This window comes from Beta vulgaris, chromosome 3 (genome assembly GCF_026745355.1).
Source record: "Beta vulgaris subsp. vulgaris cultivar EL10 chromosome 3, EL10.2, whole genome shotgun sequence".
In the NCBI taxonomy this organism is placed as follows: domain Eukaryota; kingdom Viridiplantae; phylum Streptophyta; class Magnoliopsida; order Caryophyllales; family Amaranthaceae; genus Beta; species Beta vulgaris.
Genome location: NC_079204.1, coordinates 19408828 through 19430401, shown reverse-complemented (window position 1 = coordinate 19430401; position 21574 = coordinate 19408828). Strand labels below are relative to the sequence as shown.

The following is a 21574-nucleotide window of genomic DNA, read 5'->3' as shown; positions in this document are numbered from 1 at the left end:
CTGGGCTAAGATCCAGTTTATATCTCCAGTGCCTACGGGCCTAAAAAGATATAATTTCAGTAAAAGATAAGAATATATCCTAAGGGAATATTCTTGGGGATCTCTCCCGTAAATACCGGGCCCAACAAAGAGATGGGCTTAATCAAGTCCCTATAAATACTCCGTTGATCTGAGTCATAAGGGACGTACACGAATCCCAATACACTATACTTGAGAGCTACCGGCTTTTAACCTAATACTGACTTAGGCATCGGAGGGGCGTTCCTCGGATCAACCCCCGAGGCTAGCTTACTTATTCTCTTTTGCAGGAATCCAAACCGGCTTGAATACAAGGACTTAACGGTTCGAGACCCTGTGATTTGTCCCATACCGGAACAATTGGCGCTAGAAGGAGGGGCGAACAATACCTTGTAGTCTAAGCCATCCCTTGCATCCAACAACCCTTATGGATCCTAAGCAGCCATTAGGGATGCCGGAAACCGATGAGAACAATGTCCCCATTGACCAAGCCCCCCCGGGGTACTTAACTCCGCTGCCGGCCGCTAGGCACACTCGACCGCCTGTGAACACTAGGAAAATCCCTGAAACTCCCCAGGATGACATCTTCCACACCCTGCAGAATATGTTCACCCCAGAGCAACTCAGAAGTGCAGCAGAGGTTTTTCAGGCAATGGCAAGCGGTACCCCACCGACCAGTCCCCGGCCAAAGCGACCCTTGAGCAGAGCCCACAACCCAGTGAGAAAACTTCGTACACCGTGGACGGGCCGCCAAGGTGAGCGAGACCGGCATGACCAGGATCAGGTGGCGAATTCGAAGACCCCCACAGAGCAGGTGGGAAATGAGGAGGAAGAAGAGGAGGACAGGATACTGAGGTTCAGCAGCATTCCTCTCAGCCGAGAAGCCGAAGTGAATACCGGCGTAGAGCGCGGGTGTCGCTGCGGAATTCCCCCTTTTTCACTGCAATTCTGCAGGAGCCCATGGAAAAACTGAAAATGCCGACATGCAAGTATGACGGTAAGACTGACCCAGAGGATCACCTATCGGCTTATGAGGGTCATATGATGTTGTACACCGATACTGACTCAGTATGGTGTAAGGTGTTCCCATCCACCTTAACCGGACTAGGGCAGACCTGGTTTAAAAGCATTCCGCCGGCAACTGTGTTTGACTTCCGACAACTCACATCCATGTTCGTGACACACTTTGTCAGCAATAAGCGTCGTGAACGAACAACCGGCGAGTTAATGTCTATTAAACAAGGGGAGACTGAAAGCTTGAGGGATTATGTCGGGCGTTTCAATGCCGAAGCCGTCACCATCCCGACACTGCAGCAGGAAGTAGCGGTACTGGCCCTAATTACGGGGTTGAAAGAAGGTACCTCATTTCGCAGTATTCTCGGCAGAAAAAAGATGACATGCCTAACAGAAGTCCTGGGAAAGGCTAATGACTTCATCAGGGGGGAAGAGTTTGACAAGGCAGCTAACGCAAAAAGGCCAGTGGCTATAGAAAAAGATAAAGAGAAAGACAAAGACAAGGATCGCCGGGATGACAAATACCGGAAGGACAAAAAATCCGAGTCAACCGGCAGGAAAGAGGAAAGCAACTCTGTGAAAAAGGGGTTCGAAGGGAGGCCAGACAAATACAACAATTATACTCCGCTAACAATATCCCGGGCCCGGATCTTTGAACTGCATAGTAAGGACGATAAGTGGCAAAGGCCGTGAAAAATGTACTACAAGGGTAGGGATAAGTCCAAGTGGTGCGAATTTCATGATGATTACGGCCACAAACAGATGATTGCAAGGACCTTAAGGACGGGATCGAAGACCTCGTCAGGCGAGGTTACTTTACCCGGTACCTATCAAAGAACGATCGCAAAACTCCTCCAAGGGAGGACGACAATGCCAATAGAAGGCTGGTAAAAGACAGGATCACCGAAATCCACATCATAAGCGGAGGACCAACGAGAGGCGGTAGTATTCACGGGGCGAAAGCTAGCCTCAAAGAGGTCCGCCACCAGGTGAACTATAACAACGCCAGAGAATGGCCGGCACCCCCATCTATGCCGTCTGTAGCTTTTACTTCAGAGGACGCTAAGGGAATCGTTTATCCTCATGACGACCCTTTGGTAGTATCTCTGCAAATATCCAATGCGATGGTCCATCGCGTTCTAGTCGACGGAGGAAGCTCCGCCAATATCCTCTACAAAGAGACGTTTGAAAAAATGGGATTTGACGAAACATGTTTGAAACCAGTCTCTTACCCGGTTATCGGCTTCACAGGAGCATCGATTGTCCCAGAGGGGACGGTAAAGCTGGCGGTCAAAATAGGAGAGGGATCCCGGTCAAAAGATCTCATGGTGGAGTTTCTGGTTGTAGACGTCCCGGCGGCATATAACGCCATCATTGGGAGGCCGCTAATTCATGACGCCCAGGCTGTTGTCTCAACATATCACCTTACCATGATCTACACCTCTAATGACGGCAATCCCGAGAAAATGAGAGGTAATCAAGAGTAGGCAAGGGCATGCTACCTTACCGCGCTAAAACACTCTGATCATAAACGGCCGGCCGACACACCACCGTCGGAAAGAAAGCGGAGAAGGCTGGAAAATAAGGTCAGGAAGGATCTATCCATGGAGAATTTCGAGGGAAGGCCGGCAGATCAGCCGAGACCTAGCCCTGCGGGGGAAACGGAAGAAATCAGTTTGGAAGAGGACAGACCCGACAGAACAGTAAAAATCGGATCCGATTTGGTGAAGAAGTGAAGGTCAACCTAATTTCCTTTGAGAGGACATGCCGACATTTTCGCCTTCTCGGCAGACGAAATGCCGGGCATTGACCCGGATTTCATGGTACATCGCCTGAATGTGAACGAGGATGTAAGGCCGGTAAAGCAAAAGAAGCGGAACTTCTCAGCAGAAAAGAACGCAGCTATTAAGGTGGAAGTAGACAAGCTGCTAGCGGCATACTTTATTGAACCCTGCGACTACCCGGAATGGTTGGCGAATGTAGTGATGGTGAAAAAATCCAATGGGACATGGCGTATGTGTGTAGACTTTACCGACCTCAACAAAGCCTGTCCAAAGGACTGCTACCCATTTAGCGGCCATGCACTGTTAAGCTTCATGGATGCTTTCTCAGGATACCACCAGATAAGCTTGCTGGAATCCGACAGGAATAAACCGGCCTTCATCACAGACGCAGGAGTTTATGCCTATAAGGCAATGCCGTTTGGGCTCAAAAATGCCGGTGCTACCTACCAAAAGCTGGTAGACAAGATATTCGAACACCAAAATGGCAGAATCGTAGAAGTGTATGTAGACGACAGTATAGTCAAGAGCTTAACTGAAGAGGACCACATAGTGGACCTAGAGGAAACATTTGAAACACTCCGGCAACACCAAATGAAGTTAAATCCGAAGAAATGCGTGTTTGGAGTACGATCCGGTAAGTTTCTAGGCTTCATGGTGAGCGAAAGGGGGATAGATGCCAACCCCGACAAAATCAAAGCCATCAGTGACCTCCCGGAGCCAAAGAACATCCAGGATATCCAAAAGCTGACTGGGCGGATGGCGGCCTTAACAAGATTCGTTTCCAAATCAGCAGAAAAGGCCTTGCCATTCTTTAAAATACTCAGAGGAAACAAGAAGTTTGAATGGGGAGAAGAGCAGAAGCAAGCCTTCGAGAAGGTAAAAGAGCACTTCCTGCGACTGCCCACCATAACCCGGCCAGAGTTGGGGGAAAAACTGCAGTTATACGTATCGGTTACTGAGAAGATGGTCGCGGCGGTACTGCTGGTAAACCGGCAGGGGCAGCAAAGCCCCATATACTTTGTTAGTCACGTTCTTGCCGGTGCGGAGCAGAGGTATGAATTACTGGAAAAAATGGCCTATGCCGTCTTGATTGCAGCAAGAAAGCTGAGACCATACTTTGACTCCCACACTGTCCAAGTCCTCACAAACCAGCCTTTGGAAAAAGCCCTCCACAAACTAGACACCACAGGCAGACTATTGAAGTGGGAAACTGAGCTATCGGAGTTCGACATAGAATACCGGCCGCGTACCGCGATCAAAGCCCAAGCTTTAGCGGACTTCATAGTGGAGACAACTTACTCTGAACCGGCAGAATCCACCGGCAGGTGGAAAATCGAGGTAGATGGATCAGCAGCCCAAAGTGGAGCCGGAGCCGGAGTGGTCATGACATCCCCAGAAGGGGAAATCTTTGAACATGCCATCCGCTTTGGGTTTAAGGCCTCTAACAATGAAGCGGAGTATGAAGCGGCCCTGGCCGGACTAAGTCTGAGCATTGCGGCTGGAGCAAGAAACGTCATTATGATAATGGAGTCACAATTAATCTCAAGCCAAATAGAGGGGACGTATGAGGCCCGAGAACCGGTAATGCAGAAATACCTACATCTGGTAAAGAATATGGTAAAAGGGCTGCAAAGCTTCGAAGTGCAATTGGTCCCGAGAGTAGAAAACAGGGCGGCATATGCCCTATCAAAACTGGCAAGTTCCAGTCTAAGTGACAAGAAAAGGAACGTCAGGGTGGAGACGTTGGTAGAAAGAAGTATAGAAGTTGTCCCAGGGTCCGTTAATACAATCACTACTGAATCAGAATGGTATGAGGGTATACTGGCATATAAGCTCAAAGGTGAGCTCCCGGAAGATAAGATGACGGCGCAAAAATTGAAAAGGGATTATGTCTGGTATTGCATCTTCCAAGGATAGTTGTACAAGAAGGGGTTCTCACTACCTTTACTAAGGTGCGTCACGGCTAACGAAGCGACAAAGATAATTGAGGAAATCCACGAAGGTATATGCGGGAACCATATCGGTGGTAAAGCGTTAGCACTGAAAGCGCTGCGAGCCGGGTTTTACTGGCATACAATGCTGACGGATGCCCAAACATACGTGAAAAAGTGCGATAAATGTCAAAGGTTCGCACCAGTGATCAACCAGCCGGCCAATGACCTCCAGCCAATTTTAAATCCGATCCCTTTCGCACAGTGGGGATGGACATTATAGGGCCCTTTACGCCGGCATCCGGGGGAAGAAATTCTTAATAGTGGGTATTGACTACTTCACGAAATGGATAGAGGCGAGCCAACGGCAAAAATAACGGCTAATCAGGTAAAGAAGTTTATCTGGCAGAACATCATCACTAGGTTCGGCATCCCGATGGGAATAGTGATGGATCATGGCGTCCAGTTCGATTGCGGTCCGATACGCGACTTTTTGCGTCCTTACAGCATCAAGTTCGCCTACTCTTCAGTCTGCCATCCGCAAAGCAACGGCCAAGCCGAAGCCGCTAACAAACAGATCCTCAATGCCCTGAAGAAAAGGTTGGATGAGTGAAAGGTGCATGGGCCGACATGGTACCAGCAGTGCTTGGTCCAACAGGACCACCGAAAAGGAACCACCGGAGAAACACCGTTCAGGCTAGCTTTCGGGGCAGAGGCGGTACTCCCGGTAGAAGTGGGATTACCCAACTGGCGGATCCTGAACTATGAGCCCGTTTTGAATGAACAAGTACACAAAGAGGACTTAGACCTCTTACAAGAGATCAGATTGGCTGCAGAGACTGAGTCGCAGCATACAAAGACCGGATAAGCAAGGCCTACAATAAAAGAGTGCGAAGCCGTCCTATCTCCAAAGGAGACTCGTCCTCAGGCGGACGGCAGCAACGGGAAAAGCCCACGTGGACGGAAACTTACGGCCAATTGGGAAGGACCTTACTTGGTCAAAGAAGAGATAGTACCAGGGTCATATCGGCTCGAAGACATGGCAGGCAAGCTGTTGAAAAATAGTTGGAACGCCAGTGTCCTTAAGAAATACTATGTTTAGTTAGTAAATGGGCAATGTTGCCAGTAGAAAGGAATAATCAGGCGCTTGTGCCGAAAAGATTTACCAGTTTAATTGTAGGCAATAATTCCGGCATAGCCGGAGAAGAGCCGTTTTATCTTAATAAAATGAGCATCTTCCACACCAATCAGTCCAATGCTGCCCATCCATTAAGCATTATTGATTAATCAGTCAATGACCTTAGTGGATCTGCTGAATTAATCAATAGTGTGAAACCGGTCAATGACCTTCGTGGATCTGCCGGTATAAAATAAATTAAGCAATTGATTAATCAGTCAATGACCTTAGTGGATCTGCTGAATTAATCAATAGTGTGAAACCGGTCAATGACCTTCGTGGATCTGCCGGTATAAAATAAATTAACATTATTGATTAATCAGTCAATGACCTTAGTGGATCTGCTGAATTAATCAATAGTGTGAAACCGGTCAATGACCTTCGTGGATCTGCCGGTATAAAATAAATTAAGCATTATTGATTAATCAACCAACGACCTTAGTGGATCTGCTGAATTAATCAACAGTGTGAAATCGGTCAATGACCTTCGTGGATCTGCCGGTATAAAATAATTAACATTATGATTAATGCAATGACCTTAGGTCCGAATTAAATAACAGTGACTCAATGAACATGCCGGAAAAACATAAAAAGTAATAAAAGACGATACGAAAGTTCATCAAAAAACTGTACTTCATTAATCAATGAAAAATTACAATCCTAGAGCTAAGTAGTCAACCACATACGGTATGACCGCCAAAATAAAAGCAAAAACCGATCACAGGCGAACGGATTTACAGAAGTAAAGATAGTTTGGCTGCCCAAGAAAAAGACGGCATGGTTGCATAAAGCACACCACCCACAAAGTGACCCAATACAAGAAGGGCAAGGAGGAGGGCTGAGAGTCTACTTGGTTTGCTCTTCCTCCTCAGAGCCGTCAACAACAACCACTTGCTCTTCCGGAGTAGGACCGGCATCAGTGTTGGCAATCTCAGCAGCGTCGTTGACAGCCTCCAGCTCCTCTTCGAATTCAGCTCTGGGGTCAGCATTGGCGATGTCGGCCTCCGTGACGTCGGGATCCAGGACCTCACCCTCAACCGGCAGAAAGTGCGTCTGAAGAGTGTGGGCATCCTCGATCTTGGACCAGTCAAAATCGGGGAAGCTATGCCGGACACACCTCATGGCCCCAGACCAGCCGCCATTATACTGGTTAAGCAGGCGGTTCACAAAGTCCACGCTCTTCCGGTATTCACTGATGGCGGCAAGCTCCAGTTCTTTAGCCTCGTGGATCTGCTCCCGCAGAAGCCGGATCTCTTCATCCTTGTTAAAAAGGACCAAAGAATGATCCTCCACCGCCTTAGAGAGGGTACCATCAGCCTTGCTCTCCGCAGCCAGAGCATCATTCTTCTCGGTAATGGCCTGGAGCAGCTCCTGTTCCTTAACGGCCATCCGGCCCTCCAGTTCCTTATTCTCCTTTACTTCATTGAAGTAAGAAGTCTGGAAGTACCGGTAAAAGTCACAGAGCTCTTTACCGGATTGAGCAGACTGCAAAGATAAGAAGAAACAGAGAGGTCAAGATTGCGAACAAACCGACAGTAAAGATAAGAAGAAAATAAAGGTAAAGAAAAGTTATCTTACCAAGGCCAATTTATGCGCGTGCGTAGCCGCAAGCGTATGCACCTCATCCACCGGGATGTCGTATTTAAGCTGGGTAGCCTTCAAAATAGGGTATCCCAGGTTCCCGCCCTCAAGAGAACGGTCCAGCAGCAGGGATTCGTCGTCCAAAACGTTCAGCTTTGGATCAAACTTCTCCCCATTCTTCACTGGGGAACGAGTCTTGCGCTTCTTCAAAATGTCCGGCATCTCCATCCGATTTCACTCCAGATAGCCCAACTTTCTAGGCTTGGCAAAGGACTCCAGGCCGGGAACCATCTCCGGCAGAGTAAGTTGCTTGTAGATCTTGGGCTGCAGTGAGGAGGTACCTACCTCAGCAACCCGACCGGTAAGAAGAGGGGGAGCGGTGGAAGCAGGGGCTTCCTTATCCTTGCCTGCCTTAGAGGCAGCCCTCTTGGCCGCCGGCTCGGCCACTAAGGTCTGCTCCGGTTTCCTTTTCCGGGCCAAGACCTCAGCCTGGCGACGTTGCAGGGGGATGGTATCCCTGACATCGTCCTCAGTGCCGGATTTCCGGCCAGATCCTCGACCGCCTCGACCTCCTCGGCCGCCGCCAGCCGGCATCTGGATAGGAACGAATTTGCTTGCAGGCTTGGGAGGCATGTTGCTTAAAGGCCGGTATGATCTGTCGACGTGAAGAGCCTCACGAATCAGGAAGTCCTTGCCTGCAAGACAGACGATATCACAGTTAGACAAAATCGAAAATGCAAACACAGACGGCTAGCAAAAGAAAAATTAAAAACACACCGTAGGGGTCAGACCGGCAGAAGCCTAAGGCCGATAAGGCCGGATTGGTAAAAATGTAGCTGGTATGAGGAAGCCAATATTTAGGGATCGGGATCCTTTTCTTGCCTCTCAAAGCCGGGATGGAGTCCGATGTAAAATAGTCATAGGCAATCCTTTCCCGGCGGGTTAGGCCCCGATCCCTGATATGTTCCATTCGGGAACGAGGCTTAGTCCATTGTCGCCGTAGCGGGAAATCATCGGGCACGCGTACCCAGAAAAACCGGCCTCTCGAGCTTGAGGCCTGACGGTTTAGGGTACACAGTTAGTTTTGCCGGCCTTCGTGTACAAGGACATCCATCCACCCCGGCCCTCGAGCTCATCATCCCGGGATTTCCTTTTCTTACCGGCTCCTTTTCCTTTGGCAGAGCCGTCCTCCTTAATCCAATGTAATTTCCGGAAGAGGTTTAATGTCTCCGGAAAGCCTTTATATCGGACCACCCAGGCATAAGCCATCAGATTCCGCCATCCAAGGGGGGTCATCTGGGCCAGGCAGATATTCCATGCCTTGAAAACTTTAACAAAGAAGGGGTCTAGGGGAAACCTCAACCCAAAGTCAAAGATAGTGAGCATAAAAGGCCACATGACCGGCAGGACAGTCCGTCACCCGGCTCCCTTCAGCTGGGAGCACCAAGTGGTAATCCTCAGGGAAGGCAAAATACTGGGGACCCTTAATGAGAAATTTACTTTTCCTACAAGTCCTCGCCCAGCCACTATCCAACTGAACGCTGGCGGCACAGCCGGCATCACTAGGCGGCATGAACAATTCCACCATGGTATCCTCATCAGAGTCCTCCTGGATTATCTCGGGGGGATCCTCTTGGTCGGAATCCGACTCGGCCTCTAAAGTAGTGAACTCCTCGTCCGTCCCAGCTACGTACTTTTCTACGCTCTCTACAGCATCAGAGTGAACAGGGGAGGCCGGAATCTCCCGCGGTACCGGTCGATGGGATGTCTCACCTACTTCAAAGGTAGAAGGCTGAACAGGAGAAGGGCCGGGAGGAAACAAGTCCGGGGAGTGCTCAGCTAAACCTCTCATGGTCCCATACTGTCCTAAAGCCCCGGTTTGCCCCAATACCATCTTTAAGGGGGAGGCATGAATGGCCGTTTCCATATCTTGTCTACCGGAGGTACTACAGTCATTCTGGCTATTCACCCTATGTTCTGAAATGGGAGTAACCAGGGGAGAATTGGTAACCTCTACCGACCTAATGGAAGTGTTATCAGACTCAGCATCACTTTCCGTCATGACGGAGGGAGACTTAGATATGTCTTGGGAATCATAATTTTCAGAGTTGGACGACATTATAAATATGACGGTATGAAGATTGGAAAAAGTTTTGATAAAATACCTGGAAGTAAAGACGCGAAGGGAAAATACACCGAATCAACTGTTAGCGTGAGGCCGGAATGAGAGATCTGTAATACCCCAAGTTTTACTCTTAATTAATTAATAACTAATCTTAATGATTAAACTAATAGTGAACTAATTTTAGTAAATAAAAATTTCTAAGTTAATTTCTAAGATATGTTGTTTAATAATTTTAGGATAACAAAGTTCATAAATTAAAATCCTAAGTCTTAGCATCAATCTTGTAAATGATGTAAGACTTATGGTTAGCAAAAATTTTGATGGACCCAATGCCCAATGACCAAATCCTTTAAAGCCCAAACAAAACAAAAAGGCCTAGCACTATTCTTCTCCAAAAATCAGAAAACACAAAAGGAAAGCAATAACTCCATCTTCTTCCTCCTCCATACGTGGAAGGACAAGAATGGAGATTTCTCAACAAGTCAAAAACTATCTCAGTAAATTTAATTGAGCTTTCACTCTCTCAACCACCCTTAAACCACTGGTTTTCCTCAAAACTACAGAATTTAGCCACTTGTTTTCTTGAATGGTTTTGTAATTTAAAATTCTGAAATTCATCTACTGAGATAGAAGTTTCTCTATAAATAGGGAGGAATGGTTGAGTTTTACAATCACAAAATTAACAACAATAATTCAGAAGTTTACATCCACTAAAAGAATTTGAAACAGAAGTTTTCAAATCTTTCAACTTCTCTGTTTTCCTTCTTTAGTTTCGGCCACCACAAAAACCACCATAGCCACCATCTCTTTTATCTTCTGACTGTCGTCGAGAAGTCACGACCTCCGCCCAGTGGCAGCGGCACCAGCACCCCCACGCTGCACCTCTTCCTCGTCGTTCTCTGCACGACCATTCTCCCTCCTCTTTCGCGAACCGCACAGCACCACCACACATCATCACTCGCCTCTCTGCCGCCCACCCGCCACCTCTCTTCGCCGCAGAGCGCCGTCGCCCAGCCGCGCCACCAGCACCCACCTTCTCCCCTCCCTACTCGCATTCCCCTCGAACCCTGCACGCCTATCTTTCTCTCTCCTCTGCGCGACATCACGGTACCATCACCCAGCATCACTCGCCTTTCTGCGCGGCCCTTTTGTCGCCTTTCGCCGCCTCGGAATGCTGCCAATTCACCGGACCTCCGGCCGCGACGCCAAGCCCCTCGTTTCTCCCTGCGTGTGTGTGTTTCTGTTTTGTGAGGTTTTGTTTTACATTCCCTTAAATATTGACTAGAGTTTCTTGTGTTACATTTTTGTAAATGTTGACTTTGTCAAGATGAAGGAATTCCCACTTTCTAAATGGTGCTAATTAATTCATTCTCATAATTAGTTAAGTGAGTCACTTAATATATTATATAGTTTATTTACCTAAGTTTAGTAAATTATTAGTCTATATTAAAATATGGATGGCCAAGCTTTTAATTATCTAAATTATAACATGTTTTAACATATACCCTTTGAATTAGTCTAAAAGTTATAATGTAATTACTTGTAATTTTAATAAGTATCTCACTTATATGAGTGCAATTATAAGCTTATAATATGACTAATATATGGATAATACTTTTAATTTGATCTCTAAGTAATATCTATCGATTATCATGAGATAAGTATAAAGGTTGTGGATAAACTATTATAACTTCAACATATACGTAATCGTTAAATAAGTTAGACTTTTTAACTTATATAAACAATAGTATAAGCTACGAATCATACTTAAAGAGCACTTATATTAATGTTTCTATGAATTCTAACTTATAAAAATACTCGTTTTGAAACTTAAAAGAACTCGTTCCTCGGAGCTCAGTAAGGACGATATCAAGGACATAAGAAGAGATTATTATTATTATTCTGCAACCAAGTAACATCTACTGCTAGTACCCGCAATTCCCTTTAAATGTTTTATGAACATGGGAACAATGTGATTTAGTAAAAGTTTATCAAAATGTTTATTCTTGAGTTGCGGGATGACTACTATGATTTATTTGTAAGTGCATTTTATGAGTTTATGAACTGGATGGATTATCATGAGCTATGGTTTATGAAAAGATGATATGATATAAAATGTTTGCTACCTTAATCATTGAGGTGAGCGCTGAGATGAATGACTGATGATTATCACCTATGAGTAATAAAAATTACGGAACATGATAACGTAAAGTGAAAGAACTGGTTTGCTGAGCTGATTGGCGGTCGTATACGTATCAAGCTGTTTACTGGGGCACTGGCCCGTTACTGTTATTAGGGCACTGGCCCGTTACTGGTGTAGGCAATGCCCGGGACACAGGTCCTTGCACATGGTGCATACACATGGCTGGGAGACGTCCAAGAGCTGACTGATTTTGCAGCAACCAGAGTAAAAATGTATAAAAGGATCAATGGATTATAAAGGTGAAGTTGAATAAATGTTATTTTGACAAATGTTTGAATTATTCTTCCTCCCTGTTTGCAAATAAAATGAGTTGAAATGAGTTTACGTTGCTGGGGTAGTTTGTTACTGAGCCTCGGCACATAACGTTTTGCTTTTATGTTTTAGGTATGGTCAGACAGTTGAAAGATCGTTCCTAAAACGAATTTTGCTAATTACTGTTAAAGAATCTAGTATGGCACTAATAGTAAGGGTTCGTAAGCCCAAGCTAGAAGCACTGCAAGAGAGAGAGTTCAGGATGGATCTCGTGTATCAATGCTGTTGTCTGTATTTTATATCTTATGGGCTAGGAAGATTATATTATATATTATGCTAATATTGGTGAGTTTTAAGAATTATAGTCTCTAAGACTATTTAAGCTAATATTATATTAGTGGCCCATAACCCACAGGTTTAATTTTCTAGTTTACGCTACCAATTATAAGTATATGTGTTTAAATGAGGTTATTAATTTCGGGGCGTTACAGAAGGTATCAGAGCTGAAACCCGGCCGGAAGTGCGTAGCATCGCCCGGGTATGAACACTTTTGGGGAATTAGACGCTGAAAAATTGAGGTGTGATAGATGACTATTTGGGTACTTGAGTTTAAAATTAGAAGTATGACCTTTTGAGGAAATATTTGGAGATTGAAACGAGCTTAATTTTTGGGTTGATAGTCTAAGATATGAAACATTGAATGGAGATTATAAGGTCCTTTGCTGGATAGAATTATGTGAAAATTAGATGCTAAGTGGTTCGTGGATTAATTAATAACGTTTTGGGCATTAGGGACTTATAAATTATGAATAATATTTTGAGGCATGAGTGACTATATTTTGGGATCAAGTTAAGGAATATTTGCAGATTTTTGGTGGATAGGATTATATTACTTTCGGATGATATATTAAGAATCTGATGAAGGATTATTCTAGGGCTAATGTTATGGCGTATTATAGACATTATTTCTTGGAGTAATACTATACGATAATTTAGATTGAACTTTTTTTATATATACAATGATTTTGGGATTCGAAAAATTTAGAGGAAATTATGATTTCTACTTGAGAAGTTAGGAAATAATCAACATGACTTGAGATTTGAGCTTTAAAAAGGTCAAAGTACGTCATTTTATGATGCAAACTTATATTCGATGTTATAAATTGAAGAACGAAATTATGACTATGAAAGGAGCATTAACTCAAGAGTTAGATTAAAGTGTTATTTCGAAGGAATAGAAATGTGGTACTTGAAAATGTGACTACATGGGTACAATTGGGGAGTAAGCATTTAGAAGCCATGAGAAAAAGTATTTAGAAAAGTAAGTGCTTGAAACCTTAAATATTTTACCAAGACATGGATTATTCTTTTGTGTTTTAAAGTTCTATTCTGTGACAGTGTTGATGTGATTATTGGGATAATGTAATGGATATATAAAAGAAAATGTTGTGATGAACAAAACCATTTGGGATTGTAGAGTATTAGGTAATTAGAACTTGAACGCTTGATAATTAAGGACTTGGTTAGAAATATGTTACATTGTGGAAAAATAAGTGATTACTTTGGGGTTATGATGAATATTGCTGATATTAGGGACATGCAAGTAAGAAATGGAAATTTGGAAGTATTAGTGAATAATTGGCTAGATGATATTGTTTTATAGAGTCATAGCAATGTTTGATACTTATAATTCCCACAAACTTAAGGCTAATGGTATTATCCCTATAGTAATCTTAGAGTGACTTTATTATACGGAGGTTTTCGAAATAATTTTGGGGTTTATAACTTTAGAATATAAATGGTTTAAGATTTTTCTTTGAGGGATTAGAAGATAAACGCAGATTACTTCTGCAAATAAAGTTTGAGTTCAAATTTGGATTACATTATGATGTGGTGGATTATTGTTAGGCATTTAGATTAGAACTAACTATGTTTCAAATTGATGGGTTAAGCATGAAAGTCGTACTTTAAGGATAAGTATGGTATAAGGATGTTTTACTTGAAGAAGTTATAAACAAGCATTATTGGGATAAACCTATTTTGAGGATATCAGACAAGATGTTAGTGTTTGAATAGTAGATCATCAATCATGATGTTACAAATTACCTCATTAGTTATTGAGATAATCTTGGAATGTGTGATAGAAAGTGCTTAAATTACCATGATAAGAAAGTAAGTACAAAATGTCTTGACAAGTGGGTTTGTGATTACGTAATTAGATTATTGCACAATTAAGAATAAGATACTAGATAAAGAAGTGATTCAGGAATACATTATGATGGCATCAATTTGAGGAAGCAACTCAATGGAGAATATATAGGAAATCGAGATTGAGAGGTTTTGAGTGAGATTATTATTGAAGGGACAAGGATAAATTTTGACTAATGTTATGAAATGATGTATATACACACGGAACGGTTAGGATTGGTGATTGAGAGAAAAAGAAAACAAGCTAATAAAGGAAAATTTTGAGTTAAAGTTTCTGTTCGATTGGTGGATGAAGTATGAAATGGTGTATTATAAAGACATGATGGTGGATATTATTAATTTGGATTATGTGCCTGATGAGGTCTAGAGACTCAATCAAGGAAAAAAAAAATAATAATAATTATACCATAGTGAAAAAGATGATACAAAATTTAATCTCCTCCTTATATGGTGTATGAACTCACTCCATATTTAATAGAAATCTTTGGGATATAGAGGTCAAAGGGAAGTATAGCTAAGTTATTTGTAGAGGGCAATTTCTTTGGCAGCTTCATCATAAGAACTTCCTAAAACAGAACTTGTGAAAGAGAGTATATGTCAGTGGATGAATTTAAGCAACCGAAATATCTTTGGAAATAGTATATCTTAGAATAAGTATGGCGACTTGAGTGGACAAAGCTGTCATATTATTTAATGATGTGTGCACATTAGAAAATGGTACAAGATGAGTAAAACAAGTACCCTATTTGGAGGAGGATTTTTTTGAAGATTGTAGGTGTGTTAAGAAAGGATATACGCAATGAACGTTGAGCTCATTAAATACAGTGACCGAGCGAAGGAGAAGAAATTATAACTAATGATAAGTTAAGTTAATAAATGGAAATTTAATTGGTGGACCCTTGTATGATACTAGAGGTTATGCAAAAAATTTTGGGAATTCAATGTGCATTGTGACATTATTTTGGGGTTATGTATTATTGAGATGTGGAGTCTTCATTGACGAAGAAGTTAATAATAACATAGTGGAAAAGTTGGTACAAGAACTTAAGCTTTATCTTATATGATGCATCATTGATAGATGTTTTGTAATACGAGGTCAGAAGGAAGTTTTACCATATATTTGTGGGAAACGGTCTATTAATCAGCTCATCAATAGTAAGGTGTTCCTTAATAGCCAAATAAAATGAAACTTATGAGTAAGAGATCTGTCAATGTTGATAGTTGACTTTTCATACGCGAAATAGTTGGAAGAATAACATAAGTCGTATGTATTACAAAAGGCATGATGATTTGGTTTAAGTTCGTAATGCTTACCATGGGGTTCTATAATCTCGTGTGCAAACCTGAAAATGATATGAACTGAGTGGATTGAGTTTCGCAAAAGTTCCTGTTATATGAGATATTTTTTTAAGGTAATACCAGCGTATTACTGTGTATTGTTAATTAGCCTCAAGATGAAAGTTAAAGGTATGTTGTGATGTTATTAGCATAACCTATGATAGTATGAATGAATTAGCATTACGGATTGACTTAGACAAGGCCATAATGTATTTCATGTGTCAATGTTGCAAAATAAGTCCTAGATGCGAGCCATATAATCAGACATGAACCTTTGCAACTATGAAACGACTTGACCTATGAGGAGAAACAATTGAAATACTTGATCGTAAGGAAAAACAACTGAGAAGTAGGGTGATCCAAATGGTGAAAGTTCTATAGGCTAACCACTTGACCTCTGAGGCTAGTGGGAAGTAGAGGAACAAATGAGAACGAATTACCCCCACCTTTTCTCTTTGGGTGATATGATCTTTTTGTAATGAATGCTCTAATTGAAGTTATATGATACTGCATGTTCTGAATGTTTATTTGATGAAACCATTTTGTGACATTGCGTATTACGCATATAATATGGAATGAATTTTATATGAATGTTTATTATCAATGATTTAGGTTCTAACTGAGCTCCAGTTTCGAGGACGAAACTTTTTCTAAGAGGGGAAGGATGTAATACCCAAGTTTTACTTTTAATTAATTAATAACTAATCTTAATGATTAAACTAATGTGAACTAATTTTAGTAAATAAAATTTCTAAGTTAATTTCTAAATATGTTGTTTAATAATTTTAGGATAACAAAGTTCATAAATTAAAATCTAAGTCTAGCATCAATCTTGTAAATGATGTAAGACTTAAGGTTAGCAAAAATTTTGATGGACCCAATGCCCAATGACCAAATCCTTTAAAGCCCAAACAAAACAAAAAGGCCTAGCACTATTCTTCTCCAAAAATCTAAAAAACACAAAAGGAAAGCAATAACTCCATCTTCTTCCTCCTCCATACGTGGAAGGACAAGAATGGAGATTTCTCAACAAGTCACACTACTAGAAAAGGAGTGTTGTGAAGACGCTTTTTGGCTCAATTGGCGACGCTTAAAAGCGTCGAGAAATTTGCTCTCGACGCTGACAAAAAGCGTCGAGCAGAATCAGTCGGTATTTCTCGTCACCAAAAAGCGTCGCCATTGGCGACGCTGTACAAGTCTCCACATTGGTTAGTGGGGGTGCCATCAATTAATTTTTAGACGCTTTAAAGTGTCCTAATTCAAGACGCTTTTTGTTGACTACAATTAGTCACGACGCCTTTTAGTGTTGAGAGAAATTTGGGTAGAAAATTATTCTTATATTTGTCATACGTTCTTGACAAGGAAAAGCGTCTAGATTTTGTATGGACTCTTTTCGTATTTTTTTCCTAATTAATTAACAAATAATAATATATAATAATACGGTAATATAATATACAGTAATTTAGAATATAAAGTCAACAATGGAACCTGATGATTACATAAAAATACTTTAAGCAATGTATATATTATTATCATAAATCATAAACGTAGTTCGTACAATTAATATCCCTACATACGTTCATCAATATATAATACTTCATAACTAATATGTTTCTAAAAATACCACAAAATTAAAACACAATAAAGATGTAGTTGTAGCCTTACAAAGCTAAATAATACTAAAATCTAGCAAAACAATGATGGTATCCAGTTTGAAGCTTCAAGTAGTGTCTTCCTATTCTTGATCTGTGGACCTTTATTATTATTTTCGGGTACCTTCAAAAGATGAAAAATAAGACCAAAATTATTCTAAGCACATGTAATATATCCCAAGAAATCAATATATAAAGCAAGATAAGTGCAATTAAGCAATTTTTTCTACAAATTACAGATTTACAGAAGACGAGTAACATGCACACCAAGTTGTTACTTATTTTATCATCCTAAACTGAGACTGAGAATCCCTCTGAAACTTATTCTAGAAATAAATTAAAGGTGTAAAATAAAATACCATTTTGAACTGTGCAATGGCCAAAATCACCTCCTTGCGCAAGCATGTTTATCAACAGATGTGTTTAAAACAGAGCAAAATATTATATATAATGCCTATCTGTGGACAAAAAAGCAGAATGGATAACTCACCAGATCCATATGCGAAGGAGAAGATATTAGAAGTAACCCAATAACAAAATATAACCTGCACAGAAAAACATGGGAAAAAAAATTAAGGACCTGTTTTCTGATTGATGATGATATGCACATGAAGAACCAAGTTCAGCAGAAGACCGAAACCAGATTGAATATATTTCATAAAAATACTTCTACGCAAACAGTGATGAAATTTGAGATATAAATTGCTTCGAATCTAAGATTACTCGGTGTATAGCCTTCAACCAAGCCCAACATCCTGCACTAGCCTCCTGAAGACTTGTACAGATGGTAGGCAATTTACAAGTATTTCTATTCCCTTATTTAACGTGAGAATCTTAACTAGTGTAAAATAATGTATTTCTCTCTTTACTAAGTAAACCAACACACAAACAATGTTATAAAGCTCAAAACATGAGACATCTGAAGCACCATCCAAGACATAGAGTGCTAAAAAGAATTAACCAAGCATTGTACTTACATTGCTTTGTACATACTCAGAACTGGACCCTAGAATTCTCTCCCCATAGGCACCCAAACCACCTCAGATAAACCCAGAACCTGCTGCAGAGAATGCGTCTCCAAATGGATTAGACTGAGAATTAGCAGGCGGTCGCAGCATAGCAGGCTGAGATCCTATATTGTTATACATCTCTATCCTGAAATCCAGAATACAGAAACCAGATTTAGAACTGGTAGTTCAGATAGAGAATAATTCCAAAGAATTTGATTATATTCTTAGAAACCAGAATGACAAAACTATCAACTCAGCTCTCGTGCCCCTTTTATAAGCTAAAACAATATCTAGGGAAGTAACAAACTTTCTTAAATTATTGTAAGCCAAATCCTTAAAATGACACAGCGAAACTCTATGTTCAAAACCTACTTGTATAACGACTACAATTAGACCCAAAGAAACAATAATATTGGGAATCAAGTCCGAAACCCCAATTTCATAATCAAAGATCCTGAACAAAGGCTTCCACACCAGATGCACAGCAAAAAAGAGGAGTTTTGCCAAATTCAAAACCATTCTATATATATTTTGTTCAGATCATAAAAAAAAGTAGTCTATCTAGATTCTAGTAAACAAAAAAGGAATACATTTAATCAACAAAGTAGTATACTGGAACAAAAACCATCAATGTGATAATATACCCACAATCACGTCATATGCTGGGTCTTTTTATACTACTTTTTTCAAAAAAAAAAATTACTATCTTTTGTAACAAATATACAACTGTTTTTGCTAAATATGCCACTACAAACTATCTTTTGTACAGATGGTAGCCTCCAACATATCTTTAAACCATGACCAACGTTTTATACAAGTGACCTGTTCTATTCAGGTCACCTGTAATTTATTGAGGAGTCTGAGAGAACTGAATAAAAAAAAAATTACAATCACAACACGAATAACAAAATTTAACAATGATTACATATACACCAAAGCAACTATGCTGACTAGAAGTAAAAACACATAAAATAGCCAAACATAACTAATAAGAAACAAACACTTTGCAGGATTATGTCGTTAATTCATCAAGCAATCTGAAAGTTTGAACAATCACTGATTGTTCTGTTTGAAAGTGTTGAGCCCCATGTTCGAAATCGAAATAATCCCAACTTCATTCCTACCTCACTTCCAAGGAGAAAAACGCCATCAAAGGTATGAGAGACAAACATTAAAATCCTTGTCTGAAAAACTTATGTCACAACACAAGTAAAAGTGAAGTGATGATGAACACAAGAGTCAAGACACTCAGTCTAGCAAGGAGGTGATAAGAACATAAATTCATATAATTTAAGGTAAGGGGTGCATATGAAGACGAGCAACAAAAGACATACATCCATCTCTTAATCCCAAACAGATTTTTTTTCCCTTTTTTTGTCATTCGAGCTATTAGGCCTGTTAAGGAGAAAACAAGGAGAATTCAACCAAATTCAGAAATCCCGTACCTTCTTTTTGCAGATACCACCATCAAAATCAAGTAATTCATTCAGTTTTTCCTCAACTGCATCATTTAGGTCATGTGTAACATAGGTGAATAAAATTATTCATATGCTTCATCTCAAAAGGCTAAAAACATCTACCTGCTTCACGATGACCATTAGCAGAACCCTCTAGTAATTTCTTTGGCTTGTAGGATGACATCTTAGATTTCGGGGCAGTTAGAACAGCCTTCCCAACAGTTGCTGAACTGTCACAGCCTTACATGAGACACAAGGAAAACAACTTGACAGCATAAAATCAAGTTACAATCAGCAATTTGGAATATCATTTCAATATTTACAATGTTACTAAGATCAGGGAAGCCAACTTGCGACATGAACCATAAGAATCATTCAAGATAGCAATCAATATAAGCTAATAGACTATAATACTCCAAGATGGGGGTAAGGCAGTCAACGCAAGCCTTTGCACGTTAATGGCAAGCACATGACGGCAAACAAAGGCAACAACTCTTCACAAAAATGGTGAGCAACTCTAAACTCTGGCCATGAGGCAAGGGAATTGAAGGTCAATAAAGAGAAAAGCAACATATTGCCACCATTGAGAAGGACAAACATATAATGGTCTAACAAAAGAGCAAGTATTCAGAAACGACTCAAAAGCTGATTCAAAAGCCTGAATCTAAAAGGATCTTAGATTCAGATGTTCTGCCAGACTCAAAACACTAGAAAGATGATTCAAAAGCATGAATCTAGAAAGGATCCTACATTGAGATATTCTTGCCAAACTCCCACCAAATCTCCTAACATTACATATTCAGATATACGACTAATAGCATTTCACCCAATCAGTAGTGAAATTATAAATCATTTCAATAGAAAGCAGGTGAAAGCAAACTCACAGCTAGGGGTAGTCAGCTTGAGAGTCCTGAAGCAAATGTCGTAAAGAACCTCGTTATCAAGCACCATACACTCATCAGCATTCTCGACAAGCTGATGGACAGAGAGGGTAGCATTGTAAGGCTCAACAACTATATTCCTTGAAGAGTACATGTGTTATTCCTAGTTTCCTATTGACTATAAATATATGGTTCAAGTAACAAGACAAATAAAAGCAAGAAAGGCCATACCACTACGAAAGATAAGTAATAAGCTCTCAAACACCAAGGAAAAACCTCTTTATCCATCTTTAGTTTTCCCATTTATTTACGCCCTTGTAAATATTATCGATCCTGTATTATAAACAATCTAACATATGCCAAATCTTCTAGACATTAATCTATCAATAACAAACACAAAAATACCTCTTTAATAAGATTTAAATTACAGTTTAGAATATTATTTTACACTCGCAACAGATGTATACAAGATATATATTAAAGTTTTGATTTTTTTTTTGAGGGGATTAAAGTTTTGAGTTTAAATAAGCATGCTTAAAGTACTAACCTTTTTGTTATTGAATTACCCTGATTTTCCTTGTCAAATTGTTCAACTCCTTCCCCTTCGCAATTTCTCTAGATTCATGGAAGATTGAGAATGAAGAATTCAATAGAAATTCATGAAAATCAGATTGAATTTTACAAAATTCAAGAAAAAAAACAGTAATTCGAGACAAACCTACGGTACTCAACACTTTTATTGAAATTCAGAGAATTCTGTTATCAAATTCATCAATTTCTCGCAGCTTTGCAATTGCTTCAAGACTGTTGAAAGGTAGGAGATGAATATATTCTTCAATGGAAATTCGCAAAATTGTAACAAAAAAAAAGAGAAATTAGAGATGACATACCTGATGAAGAAGAAGACGACGACGAGCAGTTGAAGAGTGAATTGAGAAGAATT

The 21574-nt window shown here is 40.7% G+C and overlaps 1 protein-coding gene and 1 long non-coding RNA gene across 2 annotated transcripts; one reads left to right on the top strand and one right to left on the bottom strand.

Annotated features, from left to right (window-relative positions):
• The first annotated feature begins 993 nt into the window (after positions 1-993).
• Positions 994-1725, top strand: LOC130590769 (uncharacterized). Its single transcript, XM_057393316.1, has one exon. The coding sequence runs from the start codon at positions 994-996 to the stop codon at positions 1723-1725; it is 732 nt and encodes a 243-aa protein (XP_057249299.1).
• A 15499-nt stretch (positions 1726-17224) lies between these two features.
• Positions 17225-18781, bottom strand: LOC130590708 (uncharacterized). The gene is made up of 3 exons (XR_008968551.1): positions 18261-18781; positions 17774-17828; positions 17225-17407 (listed from the first exon to the last, which is right to left on the bottom strand). It is a non-coding gene; the product is annotated as an uncharacterized LOC130590708 (long non-coding RNA).
• Between the last annotated feature and the right edge of the window lie 2793 nt (positions 18782-21574).

What these genes read in the sequence shown, in the direction of transcription:
- LOC130590769 (XM_057393316.1), top strand. Translation starts at nt 994, where the DNA reads ATGCCGACATGCAAGTATGACGGTAAGACTGACCCAGAGGATCACCTA.